Raw genomic sequence first — 21,852 nt, 5'->3', positions numbered from 1 at the left:
ACACACTCTCCTCTCTGTTGTCCCATTTATTATATTTCAATTAGGAAGTAAAATTGTTTTAAGTAATGTGCATTGAATTCACGTTCATTTAACCATGTTAAGTTTATCCAGAATAATTTTTCTTCAGCTCAGCCATCGTCACCAAAATTATTTTTGTTAATTTGTAAATTTTAAGTTTAAATCTGATCTAAGCTAGGTGAATTTCTTATTGGGTCCAGAGGTAAAGTCATATACAATATATGGACAACATTTTAGCCACGATTGTAATCAAAACATACTGTAAAATGAGTATTTTTGTATTTATTAATTCAGAGCCAAAGTTAAGAAAATCAATATATAAATGACAAAGAAGTGGCAACAGATGAGCTCAGAGGGCTCTGCTGAAGAACACAACACATTGCAATGCTTAAAAAGGAAATGCACAGCAGATTGAAAAGTAATTAAGTAATACTGCAATTAAAATCAGGCATTAAACATATAAACACACAAAGGTTTACATTTAAATATTTCCTTGTGAAATTTCTTGTCTGAAATCATTGACACTTTACATTCATTGTTTTTTTGTTTTGTTTTTCACAAAGAAATGTGAAAATAAAATGAAATCGGTAATACACTAAAAGACTGCATAAAAATGAAACCATTAAGAACAAAAGACAAAAACACTCAGTGATAACAGAAATATAATTCTGTGTTAAGGTACATCCCAAGTTTCTTTGAACCTTTAAAAACGTTACGCCAAATAAAGCCTTTAGTCAATTCTAACTTAATTCTAACTAAACTTAAGCATTTTTTATCTGTTAAAATGAATGAAAAAGAGACAAATACAACACTCAAGCTATATTTTTCAAAAAGAACAGTGGAATAAATGAGCAGTATTATAACACTTTCTCTGCGATCTTCAATGCAATTTTGGTATCAATCATATTCATGAATGAAAATGTGTATTTTGTTGACATTTAAAGAGTTTACATTTTGCCCAAAGTGACCTCTTTATTTATTTCAAGATTTAAACTTCTTCTAATATTTCTTTGTTTTTCTAACCATTTCGTCATGTGCTGTGTGGTTTCATCCGTAGTTTTCTTTATGATGATCTTTGTCTGACTGTCGTCTTTACAAACACTATCAATTTCTGTATGCTCTTCGTCAATTACTCTAACAATAGGACTTGAATTCATTGAAACATGTCCTCCTTCTGTAAGTCGCTGAGCTCCAATTCTTGCTTTTGGTTGAAAACACTCCAGTCTTATAATTTCAATATTTTCCTCACTACCTCCGTCCTGCTCCTCTGTTAGTCTTTCCTTTGTTATCTTATTCCCCTCACTCTGATTCAGTTTGGTATCACGTTCATTTTTCTGTTCTTTGCTCTGTATCTGCACACCACCAACACTTTGTGATGTACAGGTAACACTGATAATCTTCTCAGCTGTTTTCTGCCCTCTACCATCTAATCTCATGCTAACATGCTTCACAGCTTCACTGTTGTCAGGATTTTCAGTGGTGATTTCACTCATTTGAATATATTTATCAGCTTCTTTCGTTTCTTCCCTGTCATCCCTCACACTCCTCCTCTGAGTTTGCACACTAACATCTTTATGTCCTGAATGTGTAACATCATGCTTACTGGCTTCACCCATCACATCTTCTTTTATTGGTTCATTAAGAAACCTGCTAATGCTCCTCTGCTCATTCATCTGATTATCTTTAGGTATGATTTGTATTCTGTCACTGCCTGTTTGCTCGTCCTGAGATCCATTTAAGAGGTCATATCTTGTTAACAGCTTTCCTTCTCCTGTCGTTACTTTATCAGCTTCAACACTTACAAATTTAGAGCTGTAATCTTTTCCAACATTTGGTCTACCTCCCCCATGTTCTCCTGTATCCTTTCTAGAGTCGTCTGATACTTCACCACCCTCACAGTCTGTGTGATTTCTATGGCGTGTTGTCAGGGACAGCTGTTCCATCTCCTTGATCTCTTCACCAACAGCATCTGCGGGATGAATTTGAAATTTGTTATAAAAGCATTTAATGCACACCAACAAAACATTAATGGAAAGCATTATAAAAAAATATGTCCTTACTTTTCTTCTTTCTGTAAAAAAGTAGATAAGCACTCTCAGATCTAATGGAGAAAAGAAATGGATTTATTTTTCAACTAAATCAAAATGTGTAGCTCATGTATTCAATACAGTGGTTTGAAAAGTATGTTAAAGCTTTGTATATCTACAGACTGCGATCTTTGCCCTTTGAAAATTAGCTCCAGTTCAGTCAGATTAAATGGGGAGCAACTGTGAACAGCAATGCTTAAGTCTTGCCACAGACTGTCAATAATATTTAGGTCTGGACTTTGAGTGGGTAATTCTAATCCATGAACTTGCTTTGATCTAAACCAGTAAGGACTGAGGCCTCCTGGTGGGTTGCCAAGGTACTGCAGGTGGGCCTCAGCGATAACAGAAATTCAGTTAGAAATACTCATGTACTGATACATATTTATATAAATGTATTTATATATAAAAAAAAAACTGAATTTAAACCGCGAGTATGGTTGCTTTATTATATTATTATTCTAACCTAAATTTTCTGCTCTTGATTTGAAGTTTGTGTCTCTGGATGACACATTGACCTTAACAATTTGCATATAACTCGGTACAGCCTGTGTTGTTTATGTTATTCAATACAATTTTTAGGAAATACATAATTTTTTTTGTATTTTGATTAGACTGAATACGTGAGATATAATATATCTACAGTATGCACTTGTGCAAAATAAAGAAATATTTGCAAATAAACACTATGTGGATATAAGAAAAAGGCAAAATCTTACTTCTCAGTGTTGTCCACCTGGAACGGTTCATAATCAAGTTGTGATGGAAAAAGCAAAGAAACATATGATCGATCTCTTTCTCCTCCTCGGTAATACATAACTGTGCAACATGGCTGTTTTGTAATATGTTTCAGCAATAATGAAGAAAGGACTAACAGTCTTACCTCTGTGACCCTGGCATCATCGAAATTATACCATCTGTCTCCGTGTTCCTCCTCAATCTTGATTCTTACACTGTAAAGTCCACTTCTCAGATCACCAACATGATCCACAACTGCATACAGTTCATATGTCTGACTCTGATCAGCAAAGAAAGAAATGACAGCCATGAAAATGAGCAAAGAAAATGAAAAGGATATTGTTTAAATATTAAAATATACTGTTATACATACGTCTGGTATCTGCAGGGTGTAGGGAACCTCCACAGCACAGCTGATTTTGACGTATGACATGTCATGATAGCTGAACTCAAAGCGCTTTAGAAGTAGAGGCAAAACATCTGGATGACGCTTCATTACATCTTTCTGAATGAAAAACATCAGAATATGTCATCATGTTTTTTTCATTATAACATTATGAAGTAATAATTCTACAATAACAAAATCAGCTAATGTGCATAAATCAGAAACAACTTTTCTCTTTACTTACAGTAGCAGCATCAACTTTGTCATCACACTGGTCACAGTACATCTGATTTTCTCCATTTAATTCTGTCATTCTGAAAAACTCGTCAATGCCATCCACCTGGAAAATGCACACATTTCATTTTATTCCTTAATTCCCTCTGACATAAACCCGCTGACTAGTTTCATGGATGTAGGGTATTCATAAATGTTTTCTCAAGAAGGAATGTGTCTAACACGAGACAATTAATTAACCCTTGAGTCTAACTTCCTTTTGAAGGAGATCTGAGAGAAAGCAATAAACCCTCACACACTAACAAACTACACAACCAGCACACAATTACTGGTGTCAGTAGGCATTCAGACTGCAGACTTCTGCATCAGCTGCAGCTCATTTATAAAAAAAAATCTGTAACTGATAACAAACCATTCCAGTTCCTTTGTGTTACTTAGAAAGAGACAGGGTTGGACTTTAGCACCCCTGTTATCATTGTGGCCTACACTGTTCTGAGTTGTGCTACTGCTCTCCCCACCCCCACCTTCCCATGCATGTGGATTTAGGGCGGGAGGTGTGTTCTTAGATTTATGACATGGTCTAAGGAACTTGTAAAGAGGCGTCTGGACTTCTTTAAGTTGCTTGAAGACATTTCACCTCTCATCAGAGAAGCTTCTTCAGTTCTAGGGTCAACAGATACAGAGACTAGTGCTACTGTAACTCAGACAAACTCACTGTGATGAACAACTGAATGTAAAATAGCAGCAATCCTACAGAGAGCCTGATTGAAAATGCTGGTTTAAAGATTTATAACACATTAGTTTGCATCTGACTGTGCTTGGCCTCGTAGTTTAGATCAGCGGTTCTCAAAGTATGTGGCAGAGTTCTGACAGGTACAAGTTACCTGGCAGATAAGTTTTGCGGACCTCATGTTTAACATCTGCGGCTGTCGACTTACACACGCGGCTGCAGCTTTTTGGCTACAGCCTACACACATCAACAACAACAACAGGACCCAGTTCATTCTGTTTTAAGCCGGCGAGGCATGATTGGGGATGCCGCTCAGGTGTGTCCGCCTTCCCCGCAACCACGCCGCAGACCACACCCCACCAAAGCTCTGCAGTCAAAAACAGGCTCACAACAGCCAATAAGAGTGAATAGTATAAACTCTCAATAAAGTCTATATTTTTCATCTGTGTTCACAGGTTTCTGGATTTCTTTTTCTTTATAAGACTAAGACTGAACTTTATTTTTGTTTGTCAATTTTCACATTCTGTCTAACTTGTTGCTTGTTTGAAGAAGTGGTGCAGACTAGTGAAGCGGTTTAGTGACAAAAGTTACAAATAGTTGTTTGAAATGAAAGTTATTTGTTTAAAACAAGTTACTGAAGGATTCATTGTGAATTTATTAGAGTTTATTATCTAAATAAAGTTGCAGTTCAGCTTTTCTGTCATTGTTTTCATTAGATGTGGTGTGAAAACATTTCTTCAAAGTTGGAGAACCCCTGGTTTAGATCAAGGAACCGTGAAAGTAGTCCAGGCCCTTTGATCACATTATGGTTAATTTTTGGTGGGGATGTACCAAGTGTGGCAAGAAACAGGTTTGAATGTGATGATTAAAAACTGTTCATGTTTATACTGTCTTGATTTTAAATAGTTAAAGAATAGGTATTCTTTCTAAATATATGTATCTTATTTTATTTAGAACTTTAGTTTTGGATATTCATCTTTAAGTGGGAGATATTTATTTTTCTTTTGTTTTCTAGAAAAATATTTTTCTTCGTTAGTTTTTCTAAAGTATGGCCAACTAATCTGCACTGTAATTATGACTATGAATAAGCCACTGCTGTGAAGTAAAGGGAATAAAAACTGGTGAAAAGCCACTGACACGCTCAGGGGCAAAAGTTAAACCAATTGAAAGTGTACATTGGAGGGAATAATTACTGGGTGCCCTGCTGAATTGCTCACTTTCAAAGAAATGAACAGTCTCAAATGGAGAGAGACAGAATATAAACCAAAAATCCAGAAAAAAACTTTTATTTGCACTGTATAGAGCGAAATAAGACTGTAGTCTGCAAACCAGCCAAAATTCTGGCTCCCACAGTTTGTAATCTGTGTGCCACACGGGTACACAGCCAATCAGTGAATTGCAGATACTCCTGGTCTCAGCGTGTTATATGTATAAAGCTCACTATTTCACAGAATCTGTTTGTTTCATTCCAACATCTCCACCACCATGGGTGAGACCAAAGATCTGTCAAAGGGACAAGACTGTAGATCTGCATAAGGTTGGAATGTGCTACCACACCATCAGCAAGAAGCTTGGTGAGAAGGTGACAACTGTTGGTGTAGTTTTTCAGAAATGGAAGAAACATAAAATGACCATCGGTCGCCTTCAGTGTGGAGCGTTTGCCTCATATGGTGAAGATGAGCATGTGCCCAAAAGTACACGGGAGGAGCTTGTTAATGATATCAAGGTAGTTGTGACCATAGTCACCAAGAACACCATTGATAACACACTAATGGCATAATGGACTAAAGTCTTGCAGCACCCAAAAGCTCCCTCTGATCAACAGCGAGTACAGGCCCATCTTTAGTTCGTCAGTGACCTCTAAATAATATAGAGAAGGTTTAGGATAAAGCACTGTTGTCAAATCAAAACCAAAATCGAGCTCTACGGCATCAACTTGACCTGCCATGTTTGGAGGAAGAGGAATGCTGAGTATGGCCCAAAGAACACCATCTCTACAGTCCAGCACGAATGTGGAAACATTATGCTTTGGGCTGTTATTCTGCTAAGAGTATAGGATGACTCCACCGTATTGTACCTTTGTCCCTCAGCCAGAACACTGAAGATGGATCCTGGATGGTCTTCCAGTATGACAATGACTCAAAAATACAATCAAGGAAACAAAAAGAGGAGCTAATGAAGAAGAACATTACAGTCATGGAGTGGCCTAGCCAGACCTCAGTCCTGAAAATCTGTGTAGGGAGCTGAAGCCTCAAAGTGCTAAGTGGCAGCCAAAAAACAAACAAACAAACAAACAAAACAGGATTATGAGAGTTCCTGTAAAGAAGAGTGGGCCAAAAATCCTCCTGAGACATGTGCAAGCCTGGTGACCAGCTACAAGACCCTAAAACTTTTATGTCATGTGTTTTTATAAATTTTTGGTTGACATATTGTCTCTCCATGACACTACCACAAAAGTTAGAGACTGTTCATTTCTTTTTAAGAAAATTTTCAAATTCAGCAGGGTTTGAAATTTCCCCTACGGTATATATTGAAAACAGAAACATGCTCAGAGGTTTGAGGCTTGTCAGATCCTTACCACTCTGTATCCTTCACTTCCTTTTGTGTCAGTGCAGGAATCCACCAGTGCAAGAGGAAGATGCCAGAACGGTATATCTATGTCAGTCTCTGTCAGGCATTTACAACAGGTGGTCTTCTTTGCCAACATGCCATGGAAGATCTGAAAAACAAATGAACAAAAACCTGTTAACATCTATTATTTTTTTCCATCCTGCTTATAGTTACCCTTTGATGAAGACTGTACCTGTGATGCCTGAGGACTGGTCAGTGTTAAAATCTTCTCAAAGTACTCTGCAGCATCATGCTGTTCATACACTGAGTGCAGAGATGTTCAACAAAACAAGTCAATTATAAAAATGTTTCTTTAACTATGAACTTTAATTATGGATTATGAATGTAACACTTCAAATGCACAGGTGGTTTATAGAATTCAAATGTTTTGTTGTCCAGTGTGTTAACATACTGTACCATTGTCAATGCCCAGCTTCTTTATTATTGCATCCGTCTTTGCAGTATGATTCTGTAAGTCTTCAAACAGTGCTTTAAGATGTTGATCAATAAACTGAGAATTTTCATTGGTGTGCCTAAACAAAGACACTGCTGGTCATGAGTGATACAAAACTCAGTTTTAAACTGCTAATCTAGCGGACATGAATACATTATGGTGCATAACAACGGACAACAACAAACCTCTTCACAGCTTCTCTGAAGTCTTTGGTCATAAACAGCACCTGCAGCACACTGTTCAGATAGCATGTTGCTCCTTCTTTTGCCAAGCCATGGTACTTTACATCCGCTGCTGGGGAGAGATTGTTATGAAAGCATGCAAGTAGCAGAGTTGCTTTCATACCATAAGCATGGATTATAAAACAGCACAGACAGCGAATAGTTGCACCCGTTCATGTTTTGCACAATTTACTGTTTTGTAGATTGAATTTTACGAGAAAAGCGTCATCTTTGTTGATCAGTCCACATTCTAGTGAATAGACTGATAAGTATTACATTTTTAAGACCCAGTTTGCTGCAAAACAGGTTGAGGGAACTAAACGCACTGCACCTACCTGCAAGGTTAAAGGTTCCATCGAAAAACTGTCGACCCGTAAAATTCATTTTCAGTCCCTTTAGAACCTCAGTCCCGTTTTACACCGCCAGCAGCCGCAAAGACACGGCTGGTTAACAGCAAAACAGTCGCAACGGTTCTGAAAATACCTTTTCTACAAATGCACTAATGCATGTGAGCATGCATTACGATTGCAACTTCGAGACACTCCCTGAGATTCTTCACGGACAAGAGGATTAAGCTGTTTTCACGTCCAGTTAAGTCGAAACTGTGGAAACAGTTTCTGTTTGACCTGTTCGTGCTGTATTCAGGGTGCACCGGAAAAAACAATATTTCTATTAAAATAAGCGTCACATGACCGAACACTGTTATCCTCTCCAAAAGGCAGTGGGCACTGCACCCTTAAATGTGATAGTTAAAAATATGAACCCGTAGTTATTTAATCAGAAATAAGAAACCTGTTAATATGTTACATGTGTCCCGATTCTCAAAGGAAGGCGGGATAACTGAACTGAGCAAACAATGCATTCCTTTGGAATACGTCAGTCATCTATTTTTAATTCAGAAAGTGAAGCAATCACTGTTGGCACAGGGTGTTAGTTATTAGAGATGTAGAGCAGGTAAAGCAATGACGTTATGTACTTGTTGTTCGGGTTACTACACAGTACACCAGTAAAAACAAATACTTTTATGCAGTTTTCTTTTATGTCCATTTCTGGGAAACACTGCTGCTGTATGCTGAAATGTATATAGTGATATATAGTGTATAGTATATATAGTGATATATACTGGGGGACACTACTTTTTTATATTTTAAGGTATCTTTTCTCTCATAGCCTGCTTCAACACTAATGTTCCTACAGAATGTGTTTTATCCTCATCAGCACTCATCTGATGTGTGTTTGTCAGTGAGTGCTGTGGAAGCTGAGACACTCATTCTGTGTTAAATGAAGAGACTAGAGTTGAAGTTCAGCCGGCTTTGTTGACTTAGAAACCAAAAACACGGCCAAAATGATGAGCTCATGAGATTATAATTACCAGGAAATTCCACTGAACATGCAACGTTCAGTCAAAACAGCCACATTGATTCCAGCTGTGAGGGTGTTTACTTGATAAGATTCCCGATGAGATCATTCATGATTTCTGCTTTGCAGGCAGCACATGCCTTTCCTCTGTTTAATAACAATCTTTAAGAAAGTTTCATCAGCTGCATTGTCTTTCCACCACAATATCTGTCAGAAAGCAGAAAACGTACACTTATTTAATGCATTTAATGTTAATTTGTCTTATTTCTTTCCTGAAGACCTCCATATATACTTACAGACAAGGATGCATTGAAGAGCACAGTTTTATTTTATACAACAATAAAAGCTGATTATTTTCAAACATGAGCATATTATTGGATTATTGTCACTTTTTATAAACAGTCTATATACAAAGCAACTTGCAAACAGTGGCTGAAGTGCAAGCAGCAGTGGCAGCTGAAGTCATCGGTGGAGATGATCTCAGTCAAGGCTTCAGTCCTCCAGGAACCTTCATCACCATGTGGATGACAGACATGTGCTGGATTCCATATTCAGACAACTTTGTCTCAGATCCATCCAACATCTTATCTGTAAATATCAGCCGCAGAGCTTCCTCTCCTGCGCGCACACACACACACACACACACACACACACACACACACACACACACACACACACACACACACACACACACACACACACACACACACACAGAGTAAATACTATTTTAATACATGCATTTTAATAGGCACATACACAGAGATGTATTAGATTACTAGCCCACATTTAGAACAGAATCAGAAAGGGTTTTATTGCCAGATGTTGTGAAGGTTTACAACATTATGAAATTGCTTCGGTACTTAGTGCAAAACATACTATAAAACAAACACTTAAATAAACATAAAAATTAAAAGTGCTGAGCAAATAGATATATACATAAATGCAGGTGATGATCAGCGCAAAAATGGAGCAGATGCAGAGAACACAGTAGAGCAACATATGGTTATTGTTCATGAGTCCAAGAGCAGAGGGGAAGAAACTGTTCTTATGGCGAAAGGTTCTGGTCCGATTGGACCAGAGCCTCCTGCCTGAGGGGAGCAGGTCAAACAGACTGTGTCCAGGGTGAGAAGGGTCAGTAGTGATCCGAGCTCCACGCCCCAGTGTCCTGGAGGTATACAGCTCCTGCAGAGACCTACTCTGCAGGTCTATTAAGTAATGTACTTAAAGTTGGACTTGCTTGTTACTAGACTGAGTTTCCACATTATGTGCTTTATCTCCAAAGGTTGATCCAGTTCATCTGGACGTAGCGTTTTCAGTGGAACAATGGGCTGGGAGGTCAGTTCCTTCATCATCAGTTCCTTCGAACTGACCTTCCAGCCCATTGTTCCTTCACTGAGCTGGTTTCAGTCATTATGCAAATGCACTGTTTATAAGACTGGGAAACCTGCAGTCAGCTGAGACTAAAGAAGTCACTTGGATGAGTGACAAAACATTTCTCCCACTGAAAACACTACGTTCAGATTAACAGAATCAACCTTTGGAGATTTACTTACCTGGATGATTGAGCATGCATCAAGACATATGTGCTTTATCCTTCTACTTCATCTCATTTACTCCCTTTACAATATTTTAAAGAAAAGTACCTAAAACTGCTGCTTGAATAGACCTAGCAGAGCCGGAGCAATATACTAATACAGTAATGTTAAAGAAAAAAAGCTTGTCGTTGTGCATAATGTAGTCTACTTTCACTTTTGATTCTTCAGTTTACTAAAAGAAAAACAACATTTTAAACGCTACTATGAGCGCTTTCATCAGCCACGGGCTACGTGGTGTCACATGATGTAAGTAATGGAAGTCTTAATGTCTCAGTGCATTTACCTGCGGTCTCCGGAAGCCTTTGACTTATTTTTTCCTTCAGCTGTTTCACTGTCATGTTCTGAAACTGCTCGTCAGTGTTGCACAGGTCAATCATCATCTTCTCACCCCGTAGTCCATGAACTACAACCTGGTAGATCTTTCCCATTATGTGCTGGTTTCTGTGCCCCTGGTTTTGCTCTCGCAGTGCCCGTTGATGAAACTAATAATGACACTTTAGTTTCTTCTTTGGGTTCATCAGAGGGCTCACGAAACTTTCACTTTCATTTAGATAATTGTTTTTGTCGCTACTCATGAGACTTCTTATCTTTTACAATCAGCACCTCTTTAAAAAAAACTGTCAAATATATGTTGATGTTTCCTCAAAAGTGTAAATTAAAATATTTTTTAAAAAAAAAAGTTTTTAATATTTAACAGTGTTTGCTATAAAAAGGTTCATCACTGAGTTTATTCTTAGAGTTTATGGTCATCATTATAGTTCCTGTGCAGCACTCAGCATGTAACAGCCTAAATTACCAAGTGTGTGAATGTGATTCTTTATTAGCCGTTTCCCTAACTGGAAATCTAAACTGATATCTCAGTTTATGATGAGAGCAGGGCGTGTTTATTTACCTGCTGTTCCTCTTTAACACGCATCTCATTAAAAATCACTGCAAATATTATTTATCAGTTCCATTATAAAACAACATGTACCATGTTCAACATCTTGACTGACTGTGGGGAAAAGTATGGTGGCCCTGAGAGGTCAAACTTACTAAACCCAAAGGAAACGACAGCTAATAGAAAATGCTGCAAAAAGCACACAAACCACAGCAGAGGTAGAAAAAACAGAATGGACACGAAGCTGGAAAAAACATGTCAAAAAATGCCAAAAAGCACATGTGAATCATGTTGTTAGCGCACAAGTTATCTTGGACACAAGTGAATCTTTCACTTTTTCAGCACGTCTCAGCACAGTCCATCATATGTTTGAGTTTCTGTCACTCCTTCAGTTGTTGTGATGCATCTGACCTCTCAGGGCGACATTACAAAGATGTGTGTTTGAGATCTTCTGCAAGTAAATTTTTCTAACACAAATGCACAAAATGTCATTAAAGCAACGGTCCCAAACCCTTTTTTTTTTTTGCACCACGGACCCATCGGGCAATATTTTAATGGACCGGCCTCTGAGCTGTCACAGATAAATACAACAAAATAAAACCATTACTGGTACCAAAAGATATATTCATAACACACGGGAAAAGGCCCAAGGAAACTGACTTAATGATAAAACATTAAAAAATAACGATAAAACCCCTGAAAACCATAAATTTCACCCCTGAGCCTCAACTCTTGCGACCTGGTACCAAACTACTCACGGTCCAGTACCGGTCTGTGGCCCGGGCGTTGGGGACCGCTTCATTAAAGAATTTACTGAACGTTTTAAATACATACACAGTTTGTTAGAGATTTATTTGGATTTACAGAGAACATGTGTAGAGGCCCAAAATGGGAAAACTATGATTTGCAGATAAATAGTAAATAAGAAAGACATTGACATGTAACAAGGTAAACAAATGCATTCCTGATCACAGTTTACCAATCACAATTAACAACATCACCTCCAAGGCTCTTTTATTATATTTTTTTTCTCTGTCACGCTTGCAGTTTGTTGTTGCTTGTGTTTGGTCTTGAGTTTGCTGTCTGTAGTAACAACGTGCTGTTCTTTCATATTGTTGCTGTTTAAGGTATTTACATTTCTGCCCTGATTTACTGAGTTTTTATAATTAGAGGCTTCATTGATTGTACGGTGACTCTTGGAGTAGTTTGTTGGGTTCATGACTGAAGAACAGTAACAACTACAAATCCTTTTATCAGCAGCAGAGACAGAACCGTTCCCTCCCCGTCTAACAGGCCTGCTGTTTTCTCGTGTTGATGCTTCTTTTAGTTCCTCCTTCTTCTTTTCCTCAGCTTTAGTCTCTCCAGGTTTCTCTCTATTTCTTCCTGGGCTACTCCTTGGTTTACTTGTTTTTGTTCCAGTCTCAGTATCAGTGTCGTCCCTAACTTCCCAGAAAGTGTCTTGTCTTGTCTTTTGGGAATTACTGTTTTGCTGAGTCTCGTAAATTTTCCGTGTTCTCAAATGTTCTGTTTTGCTGATATGAGGATACATGTGTGCCTTTGTATTTGAATCAAGCCACTGCACAACTGCTTTAATTCTTATTCTACTGTCAGTTGTTTTGTTTATCCGTGCTGCTCTTTGGTTTGGCTGTTTATCCGGTTCTCCATTAAAGTTCATCAGTTCTCCCAAAATTCCATCATCACGACAGCTTTTTGGCAAATCACCATTGTAGCCCTTTAAAATGTCCTTCCCTTTGTCATTATATCTCTCTGGTTGATAATGAGGAAAAGCAGTGTCCCCTCTGTGTGTCTCACGACTCCTTCCTTCAGCCTTGACGTCTGAATGTGCACACTGAGTGTCGTCATCACTTCCTTCAGTCTTTGGAGCTTCTTTGCTCACTTTGAACATAAAAACGGAAGATTAGTAAAACACAGAATGATCAATGACTAATCTGTCTTTGGAGAAGAGATTATTGCTCTCATGGCATTTATTATGAATGTCATCATTTTTGCATCAGTCTGATATGTGTGTGGCAAAACAACTGGTACTCCGTAAAAAAAAAAAAAAAAGCTGTATTAAGTGACATTTGGCTTTTAGGAAATTAATATTTTAGGCAAACAGTCCAATCAATTGTGCAAAAAACAGTTAAATCAGTTTGTGTTACTGATTAATTTTCTGATTTGTACATTAGTGTTCTTCAAAACAGTGAAAGAACTTAAAACTGAAACAAAAACAACCAGTACTTCTTTAAAGCATGCAGTTTTGGCTCCTCCTACAGGTCAAAAATAATTCTTCAGATACTCTTAATATTATTTTTGTCTACAAGCTTTTGGGAAACACTTCTTAAGTATGCTAGTAAGACAACTTTTACATTTTTACACTCTTTGCACTACATCTAAGTCTAGTGAAATAATGTCACCTTCAATTTCAATCAAATTTAATGTTATTTATTTGCCTCCAAATCACAACAACAGTTGACTTGATGCACTTTATATCATAAGGTAAAGATTACAGTTTTCTTTTCTTGGTGGGTTAACCATTTCAAATAAATTATAATTATGAATTTAAAAAAATATATAAGAGGTTCTTAAGCAAACTTACCTTTCCTGTACAGGAGGATGTAAGCTGTAGAAGACCTGTTATGAGGAATTATGAGAAAGACGCCATCAAACGTCATCAAAAGTCAACCAGCTGAATAATGTGAACTCCAGCTGCTTCATGTCAGACATTACATGGTTCTAGCTCAGGAAATATTCCTCATGTGGCATTAAACAAAATCAGTGTTTACCTCAGTGGGTTTTCTTTAGCAAAAAATAGTTTGACCTGAAAAATGAAAAATAATAATAAATTAATGACTTAATGTCATGTTGTTAAACACTTAACTGTCTGAGGACTTGTCAAATTATGCTCCCTTACACTTTCAACACGTCCATCATTGAAGCAGTACCACTGCCCATTTTCATATGATTTGATTTCTGCGGTGTAGTGTCCTCCTGTTAGACTGCCAAAGTGGTTAACCACGGCGTAGAGCTCATAAGTACATTTCTGGAGAGGAGGAAATAAAACAAAGTCATTAAATTTAAAAGATAAAAGTTAAAACTTGTTGCTGTTCTCTCTTAAATACCTTCATGTGTAAAGTTTGAGGCACATCAGCTTTGCAGTGAAGCTTGACGTAGCGCCTCAGCTTGTAGTCAAAGGTAAATCTCTTTAGCAGGAGGGTCAGAACATCTGGATGTTGAGTTATCTCCCATTTCTAGGACACAACATAAAAACAACTACATGAACAAGAGGCATTCATCTTTTGTGATAAAAATTTTAAGAGATCAGAGTCATCACTCACAATGTCTGCATTTTGCTTTTCATCACAGCAGCTGCAGTATATCTGGTCATCACCAGATACTTGTTGTAACTCAAAGAAAGCTTCGAGTCCATGCTCCTGCAAACCATGAAGATTTTATGTAAAACAGATTGCTCTCTTAACCTTTTGAAAATATATACCCTTCTTTTTGATGGGGGAAAATTCAGTACCACATTGTAGGTTTTATATCTTGAATCTTCCACCATTAGTGGCAGAATCCAAAAGAAGCTCCTGGAATCGTTCTTCATGTCGCACTTACAGCATGTTGTCCTGTGATTCAGCTCTCCTTTAAAGATCTGGACACAAAAAAGTACAATTGTTGCTGTGCACCCGTGTAATCAGAGACACTGTTAGAGCTATACTGCACTGACAAAAGCATTTTGTTAGAATAAAGTACAATAATTTGTGAGGCCTACTGCTACATCTACTCCTATTTTCTGTTAGCAGCAAATAAATAACTCATTTGACTTATTAATCAAAAAAGTAATTTCTGCTAATTTTTTTTTGCTTTTTTGTAAAATGGGAAATGTGAAAGTTTATGGATTAAATATTAGCATTAAAACTATCATTTTGATTAAAGACATTGTGCATTCAAAATACTTTGACTATGTTTCCCTCTCTTATATTGTCTCAGGTAAATCTAAGTATTTTAATCTTTACACTTTAACTCAGCTAATGCACATATTTGAAAAAGTATATGTACTTTTTCAAATATGTACATATATATTGATTTTTACTCAACTACCCAGACACGTGTTTATGGTACATAAAAAATCTGATTCTTTATTTTCCAAAGGACGCTTTTGACACCGATTAGCAGACAGCTACAGCTGGTGCCTGCTGTGCTGTACCTTGTACACGTGTACCTAGATATTTTCAAATTTCAGCACTGATTAATGAACACTGTGCCCTTAAAGTAAACAGAGCTGTATATTGGTCGCACCTTGGAAGCGTCTTGGCTCGTCATACACAAAATCTTCTCAAAATACTCAGCAGCATCACGTTGTTCAAATACTGAAGATCAGGGAGACAGAAGAGGACGCAAAATTATTACCAGAGCACCAGTGATAATATATTTGTTACAGCATTTCAAATGCACACACAGAATAATGAGACATGTCAAATAAACCATCTTACCATCTGTGATGCCCAGCTTCTCTGTGATGTTACGTGTTTCGGCCAACTGTTTCTGTAAATCATCAAACAGCTTTCTCAGCTCTGAGTCAACAATTGGTGAGTCTTTTCTGCTCCTCCGATAATCTGGACTGCTTAATATGTAACCAGGAAACAAAGGTAATGTGATTAAAAATCTTTATATTTCCACTTAGTTCCAGATTTTAACGCGTATTAACTCCTGGAAGAAATACACTTTCACATCAATCTGACACTTCTGTTAAATAAAAGAAAAACTTCATCTTGTTTCTTAAAACTGAGTCAAAGAGTAAAAGAAAACAAAAAACATTTTCTGTGATACTCTAGGTTCCTGATTTATTCTGATTTTCCTACATTTCTTCTTTTTTTCTTTCCCATGCATCCAGGCTTTATGCTAACTTATGACAGCTGTGTTCATCTCCTCAAGACAACAAAGCCACATTTAAAAACATCCCAAATAAAGTTGTTTTTCAAACCTTTTCAAAGCGTCGCGAAAGTTTTCTGTCATGAAAAGCACCTGAAGCACGCTGTTCAGGTAACATGTAAGACCTGGACTCTTGAGGCCATAATAATCTAAAAAGTAAGTCAATGAGGGAAAGGAATATAAGTCAAACATCATTTAATCAGAGCCACATGCTTTAAGCTGCTGCATTTTATACTACTTACCTGCAACAGGAAGGCTTTTTAGTTTCTTTCTGAACCTCGACACGAGGGAGTGATTCATCCTGATGTCCGTCTGATGTGTGTCGGCATTTTCACTCCTGAACTTTACTGTCAGATGCTTGGGTTCATTCTGTTGAAGGATATTAGATACAGCAGAAGTTAGAGCAGGAGAGTCAAACACAATGCTCGGGGGCCATACTTGACCCGGTAAAGATGCCAATCCAGCCAATTAGATGGTTTTGGAAAATTAGTAGAAAAGCATAGACATTAAGAAGCTTTTAAGAAGTTTTTTCTCCTGATAAAAACCTTCCCTGTGGCCATTCATACTGAGCCAGAAATAGTTAATTAATAGATAACAGTTGTGTGTAAAGTGTTGTTGAAATTGTGCTTCTTTTTTCTTATAATAACGTATTTCAGGTTTGCATTGTGTAGTTAAACTTCTTTACACTGACAGAAGGGGGAGCTTCACTGGTCTGGTCCACTTAAAATTAAAGTTTGCTGTATGTGGCCCAGGATGTAAAGTGAGTTTGACATTCCAGAATTTGAGGATAACCAGAAAGGCACCAACAAACATTCAGACGGCAGGGTCAGAGTTTGGCATAAACAACATGAAAGCACGGATCCATCATGCCGTATATCCACAGTTACAGCTGCTGGTGGTGTACAGTGGACCATTCCTGATGACTGCTTCCAGCAGGATAACTCACTATGTTAGCTCAAATCCTCTCAAAATGTTTTCTTTTAACATTAAAATTAGTTCAGTACTCAAATGACCTCCACAGTCACCAGATGTAAATCCAACACATCAAGTTTAGGATGTGATGTCAGAGTCATGGATGTGCGGCAGACACATCTGCAACAGCTGTGTGACACTGTCGTGTCTGCCTCCTCTCGTTTGTTCTGTTTTCTCTCTTCCTGCAATAACGTCACTGTACTGTGTTACGTGGCTTCCTTAAATAAAGCTCGTTAAAGTAAAGTTGAGCTGGTAATAATAAAGCAACATTATAAATGCGATACTTTTACGGTTTGTAGTAGCTACAGGTTTCTTTGGTAATGTGCTATCATTACAAATGTGCTATAAGTAAAATAACCTTGAAACGTCTGATTTTCGAAATCGATTTAAATTCAAATTTAAATTGTAAACCCTTTAAATTTGAATGAATTCGTCCACAGTAACAGTCTGTGTCTCGAGTGTTGTTGAACCATGCTGCCGCCTCTTAGCCGTGCTTACCCGCCTTCGGGGGGTCATAAAACAGACCATTCAAGCAACAGTAAAACAATCACAGCTTCAGTATAAAGTACCAAACGCACTGACGCTATAACCCGTAAGTCCAGACAGCAATAATGATGATGTTTTCTAACGGTGAGTAGTAAAAAGGGAGGGTAAACAGGAGAGTACTCACCGTGCAGCCTATCTGATTTACCGACATCAGCAAACTTTCACTTTCGATGCCGTAGCGACGCTGAACGAGGAAGTGCGACAGAGAGGAGGTGCGACAGACACACAAGGACCCACCGCTGGAAATACACACAGACCCTGGAGACTCGTGATTCCTGGTAAATTTAATATTTATTTGAATACTTAAATCAAACTAGGGAGTTACATGTGTGGATGTCCTATTTCTGGCTGAGTGTTAAAATAAAAGCGGAAGTCTTTAAAACTGCTAGAGCTGTGCCAACAAGCGAAGACATAACATTTCTCCCTTTAACAAATCGCCTGTTAATATCTTCAGTTTATCCACTTAAATAACTACGAAGCCTCCTTCAAGTTTAAGTTTATATTCTTTTAAAATATTACATAAATGTTGTGGACATGTTTACTACTTTGTAATAACAATCTCATAAGAAAGAGAAACGTTAACGTTCTGTAACAAAGTTAAAGGCAGCTGGAACTTCACTGAGTGACTCGCCACACCTCACAGGAGGTTTTTAAATAAGTTGTTTTAAGACTGAGAGCTTCTGGATTCAAAACCCTTCACGTTTTAAGTACTCTTTGTAAGGTACACACATAAGCTAAAACATTTTTTTTTATGGTTATTTAACTGAAACTCAGCACACAAGCCTTTATCTGGGAGTGAAACAGAGACCATGAACACACTGAATCGTTTCTAGCAGTGTGCAAACTTTCATCTAGGATGAAAGTGGTATATTCCTCCAGTAAAACTCCAGCAATATGAGGAGTCTTCAAAAACCTGGACTGATGCAAGAAGACATTAACAAACATTCACTGTATTCAGTCCAAGACAATAAGAAGACCATACAGTGACACCAACCACAGATAACATGAATGCATCTTCAAAAGCAAATAAAGTTTATAAAAACAAGTCAAATTGTACTGTTCCACTTCATAAAGGCTCTGCACTTATTCTGGTGCTGTGAAGTGCTTGAAATCTGAATCACTAAAACTACTCATTATTCAGCAGCAAAAACAAAAACTGAAATCTGAGACTCCTACTTTAATTTGACAGCAGTTTGAGGTTGTAGGGTGTAAATCTCTAGTTTTTTTATGCGTTGGTTCATTTCCCTCTTGAAAAGGTGAACCATCAGCACACTGAAGATGTGTATCAGACAGCATTTATCCTCCTTTCGGTCCAAACTCCTATCTTGTGAGAATGACAGTCATTATTTGTGGTCTGTATGCAGGCTGACATGTTAATATAAATCTTATGCTACAGTATTTGTAGTGCTGGATCCCCAGAATGAGCATTCGTGGACAGGATCAGGTGGAGAAGAAATACGACCCTCTAGACACCACCCTGAAGTTTGTCAACAGGGAGGATGACTTGGATTCATCATGTAAGATTTGTTTCATTTTTACTGAATATAATTTATATTTGGTGTTTTGTTTCTGTTGTGGAAGCAGCAGCTGGACTCCAGCACAGACCAGAGAAGGCATCAAAGACAGATATGATGGTGATTAAGTCAGACACAGTATAAAAGGAGGAGTGGAGATAGAAAGCAGCTTACATGATGCACTCGGTGTGGGATTTGTTGGATTTGGATGTGAAGAGGGGTAGCTTGACATGCAAATCTAGTTTGACTTTGTTTCCTCTCTAAACCAGTAACATGTTTGATTTGTTGTTGTTAACTCCCTCCTCAGGTGATGACTCTCTCAGAGCAGAGATGTCCTGCGGCCACGCTGTGACTCCTGAATCTCTCACACGTTGGTGTCGCTCCCTGCTGGATGAGGTATGTCGTGTCTTTGTAGCCCTTTATTTTTTCTTGTAAATAAAGTTTCATGTTTAATTTGGTTAACAGTGGTGCAACAAAGTTCTATTTAAGTTTTGAGCTCTGTTAAAATAAATCTTTTTTTAGCTAAAATTATTATACAAATGTTACCTTTTAGGTCAAGATCCTGCTTTTTTATAAATTGTTTAAGCTAAATAGTTGGGTACTACTGGTATAAGGAATTTCAAGGAATAAGTTACTTTTATAAAAGGTTATCATTGTGTGTTTGTCAGATTTGATTGTGGAAAATAGTCAGTAGTTTATTAGATATAAATGTAACAAAGTACTATTATAATTATAATTAAAGTAAGAGCCTTGAAGGTTTGGACTTCAGTTCTTAGTTATTTCTCTAATTATACAGTGAGTCTTTTTTGTTGTTGTTTTCAGGGGAATTACAAATTCAGATGTCCGGCTTTAGTGGAGGGAACCAAGCAGTGTAATAAAGAGTGGTCGTACCAGGAGGTGCGCAGACTGGCTGATCTGACTGTGGAGGAAATGCAGCACTTTGAAGAGAGCATGGCCCGTCTGGCTCTTGCAGACCACTGTGAGGTTCAGCCAGTAAGTGATTTATGGTTATTATTGTGACCTTTCAGCTTATTTCACTTTGATAAAAATGTTTAAAGTGGAGGTCTCTTTCTTTTCTTTAAAACACTGTTTCCCACATCAGTGTCCTCAGTGTAAAACAGATGTAGAGAGGAAGGATCTGTCCAACCTGTGTGTCCAGTGTGTCGTATGCACAGCTGATCAGAAGAAGAAATGCCAGTTTTGCTGGCAGTGTCTGAAACCATGGAAGGGTTCAGGCCTTCGATCTGACCGCTGTGACAATGACGGCTGTGAGAACAAGGACCTGCAACTCATGCAGACGTGTAAAACCATCAGTCTGCCTGAGGTGGAGGGGGTCACCAGCTGCCCCGCCATCAGACTCTGTCCTACATGTGGCCTGAGGGTGGAGCATACCACAGAATACTGCAAAAATATCAAATGTCCTCGCTGCAAAATGGAGTTCTGTTTTGTCTGCCTGAAACTGAAGCGTGAATGTTCACAGACTAGTTCACCATTCAGAATCTGCCCCAGTGGGGTCGCTCCAAGGCAGACCTCCATCCCTGTGTGGAGCAAAACATGAAAACAAGACAAATGAACAATTTAAGAGAATGTTTATATTTTCCTTTAACGTTTTAACAATTGTTGATATAAAAAAAAAACTGATGTTGCGTATCTCAGCTCCAAAAGACACCTCTATTTTGTCAGCCTTTGTTTCTCTGCCTCCTACTGGCTGAACTTTAAATTGCCCAACAAGAGACTGTTCTCTTCTGTAAGTCAGTAACTGTGCAGAGAGATCATTATACATCTTTTACTCAAACATGTCTGTGAATATGAAATATGAATACATTTTTATCAGCACTCAGTTTATTACAAATGAAATCTTAGCATCATGCATCAGGTCTTCTTGTGAGACAAAATGTTAGCCTGTAGTTTAAGCGTAATGTGAAAAATAAAGAACTTATAAAAAGTGCTGCATTTCTTCTGTTTTGTATCAACATGCACATAGTGGATCAGTAGCTCCTAAACTATAAGCATTAAACAAAATGATTGATTAGAAAGAAATCAAAGGAGAGCTTTGTATTATATTAGTGATTGATGAGTAAAAATCTGGATCACAGGATATTATTTATACTAGTTAGCACTTGTATTTCATAGAGGCAACAAAATCGTCCATTATAGAGATTCTGAATTTGTAAATTCTGTTGTCCAATCTTGTGCACAGAAATATTCATAACATCACTTTTTCTCAGAAGAAACTAACCGATCTTAAACAAGCCAGCCTAGAACAAAGAACACCAGACTGCCTGACTTTGCTGCTGTGTTTTGTTCACCATCATATAATCTTGTTGTGTCTTTACACTTTACACCTTCTTCCCATAATGGTTTTTCTCCTTTGGACAAATTTATCACCTTCCTTTCCTCACCTCTTTTTTCACTTCCCTGGTCCGTCTCTCTTGCAGCTGTTTTTCTGCCAGAAAAACTGGCAAAAGTTTTTGGAACTTGTTTGTATCCTTTTTTCTTTTTTTTTTAGTTTGTTTTGCATCCATTGCGTAGTGAGGAAAATACACAACAATGTCACTGAGGGGGTCAGTTCGTTTTTAC

At 37.7% G+C, this 21,852-nt stretch overlaps 2 protein-coding genes across 2 annotated transcripts; one reads left to right on the top strand and one right to left on the bottom strand.

The window, feature by feature from the left end:
• Positions 1-35: 35 nt before the first annotated feature.
• On the bottom strand, positions 36-17,914 carry LOC146674926 (uncharacterized). Its single transcript, XM_085401122.1, has 24 exons — positions 17,883-17,914; positions 16,483-16,609; positions 16,293-16,389; positions 15,802-15,932; positions 15,608-15,678; positions 14,835-14,960; positions 14,647-14,742; positions 14,431-14,559; positions 14,223-14,351; positions 14,095-14,129; positions 13,908-13,942; positions 12,310-13,204; positions 12,067-12,121; positions 7,810-7,867; positions 7,439-7,547; positions 7,217-7,332; positions 6,993-7,063; positions 6,768-6,908; positions 3,470-3,565; positions 3,214-3,345; positions 2,986-3,120; positions 2,822-2,838; positions 2,079-2,119; positions 36-1,987 (listed from the first exon to the last, which is right to left on the bottom strand). Exons 1-24 carry the CDS (start codon positions 17,907-17,909, stop codon positions 966-968), a joined length of 3,891 nt encoding a protein of 1,296 aa, XP_085257248.1. The 5' UTR covers positions 17,910-17,914; the 3' UTR covers positions 36-965.
• LOC146674925 (E3 ubiquitin-protein ligase RNF19B-like) lies at positions 17,857-21,155 on the top strand. Its single transcript, XM_085399097.1, has 5 exons — positions 17,857-18,036; positions 19,155-19,275; positions 19,580-19,668; positions 20,095-20,265; positions 20,375-21,155. Exons 2-5 carry the CDS (start codon positions 19,179-19,181, stop codon positions 20,828-20,830), a joined length of 813 nt encoding a protein of 270 aa, XP_085255223.1. The 5' UTR covers positions 17,857-18,036; positions 19,155-19,178; the 3' UTR covers positions 20,831-21,155.
• Positions 21,156-21,852: the final 697 nt, after the last annotated feature.

Source organism: Rhamphochromis longiceps, linkage group LG3 (assembly GCF_057381845.1).
Source record: "Rhamphochromis longiceps isolate RC_006_pf linkage group LG3, R_longiceps_female_GT1.1, whole genome shotgun sequence".
In the NCBI taxonomy this organism is placed as follows: Eukaryota; Metazoa; Chordata; class Actinopteri; order Cichliformes; family Cichlidae; genus Rhamphochromis; species Rhamphochromis longiceps.
Note: the sequence above shows the minus strand (reverse complement) of the source record. Positions and strands in the feature narration are given on the sequence as shown.

Coding starts and splice junctions, on each gene's coding strand:
- LOC146674926 (XM_085401122.1), bottom strand. CDS start 17,909: ATGTCGGTAAATCAGATAGGCTGCACG. Junction 14,560..14,646: donor AAAAGCAAAATGCAGACATT/GTGAGTGATGAC, acceptor GTTGTGTCCTAG/AAATGGGAGATAACTCAACA. Junction 7,868..12,066: donor CCACAGACCGGTACTGGACC/GTGAGTAGTTTG, acceptor GAGGTTCTAAAG/GGACTGAAAATGAATTTTAC.
- LOC146674925 (XM_085399097.1), top strand. CDS start 19,179: ATGAGCATTCGTGGACAGGATCAGGTGGAGAAGAAATACGACCCTCTA. Junction 19,276..19,579: donor GGATGACTTGGATTCATCAT/GTAAGATTTGTT, acceptor CTCCCTCCTCAG/GTGATGACTCTCTCAGAGCA. Junction 19,669..20,094: donor GTCGCTCCCTGCTGGATGAG/GTATGTCGTGTC, acceptor TGTTGTTTTCAG/GGGAATTACAAATTCAGATG.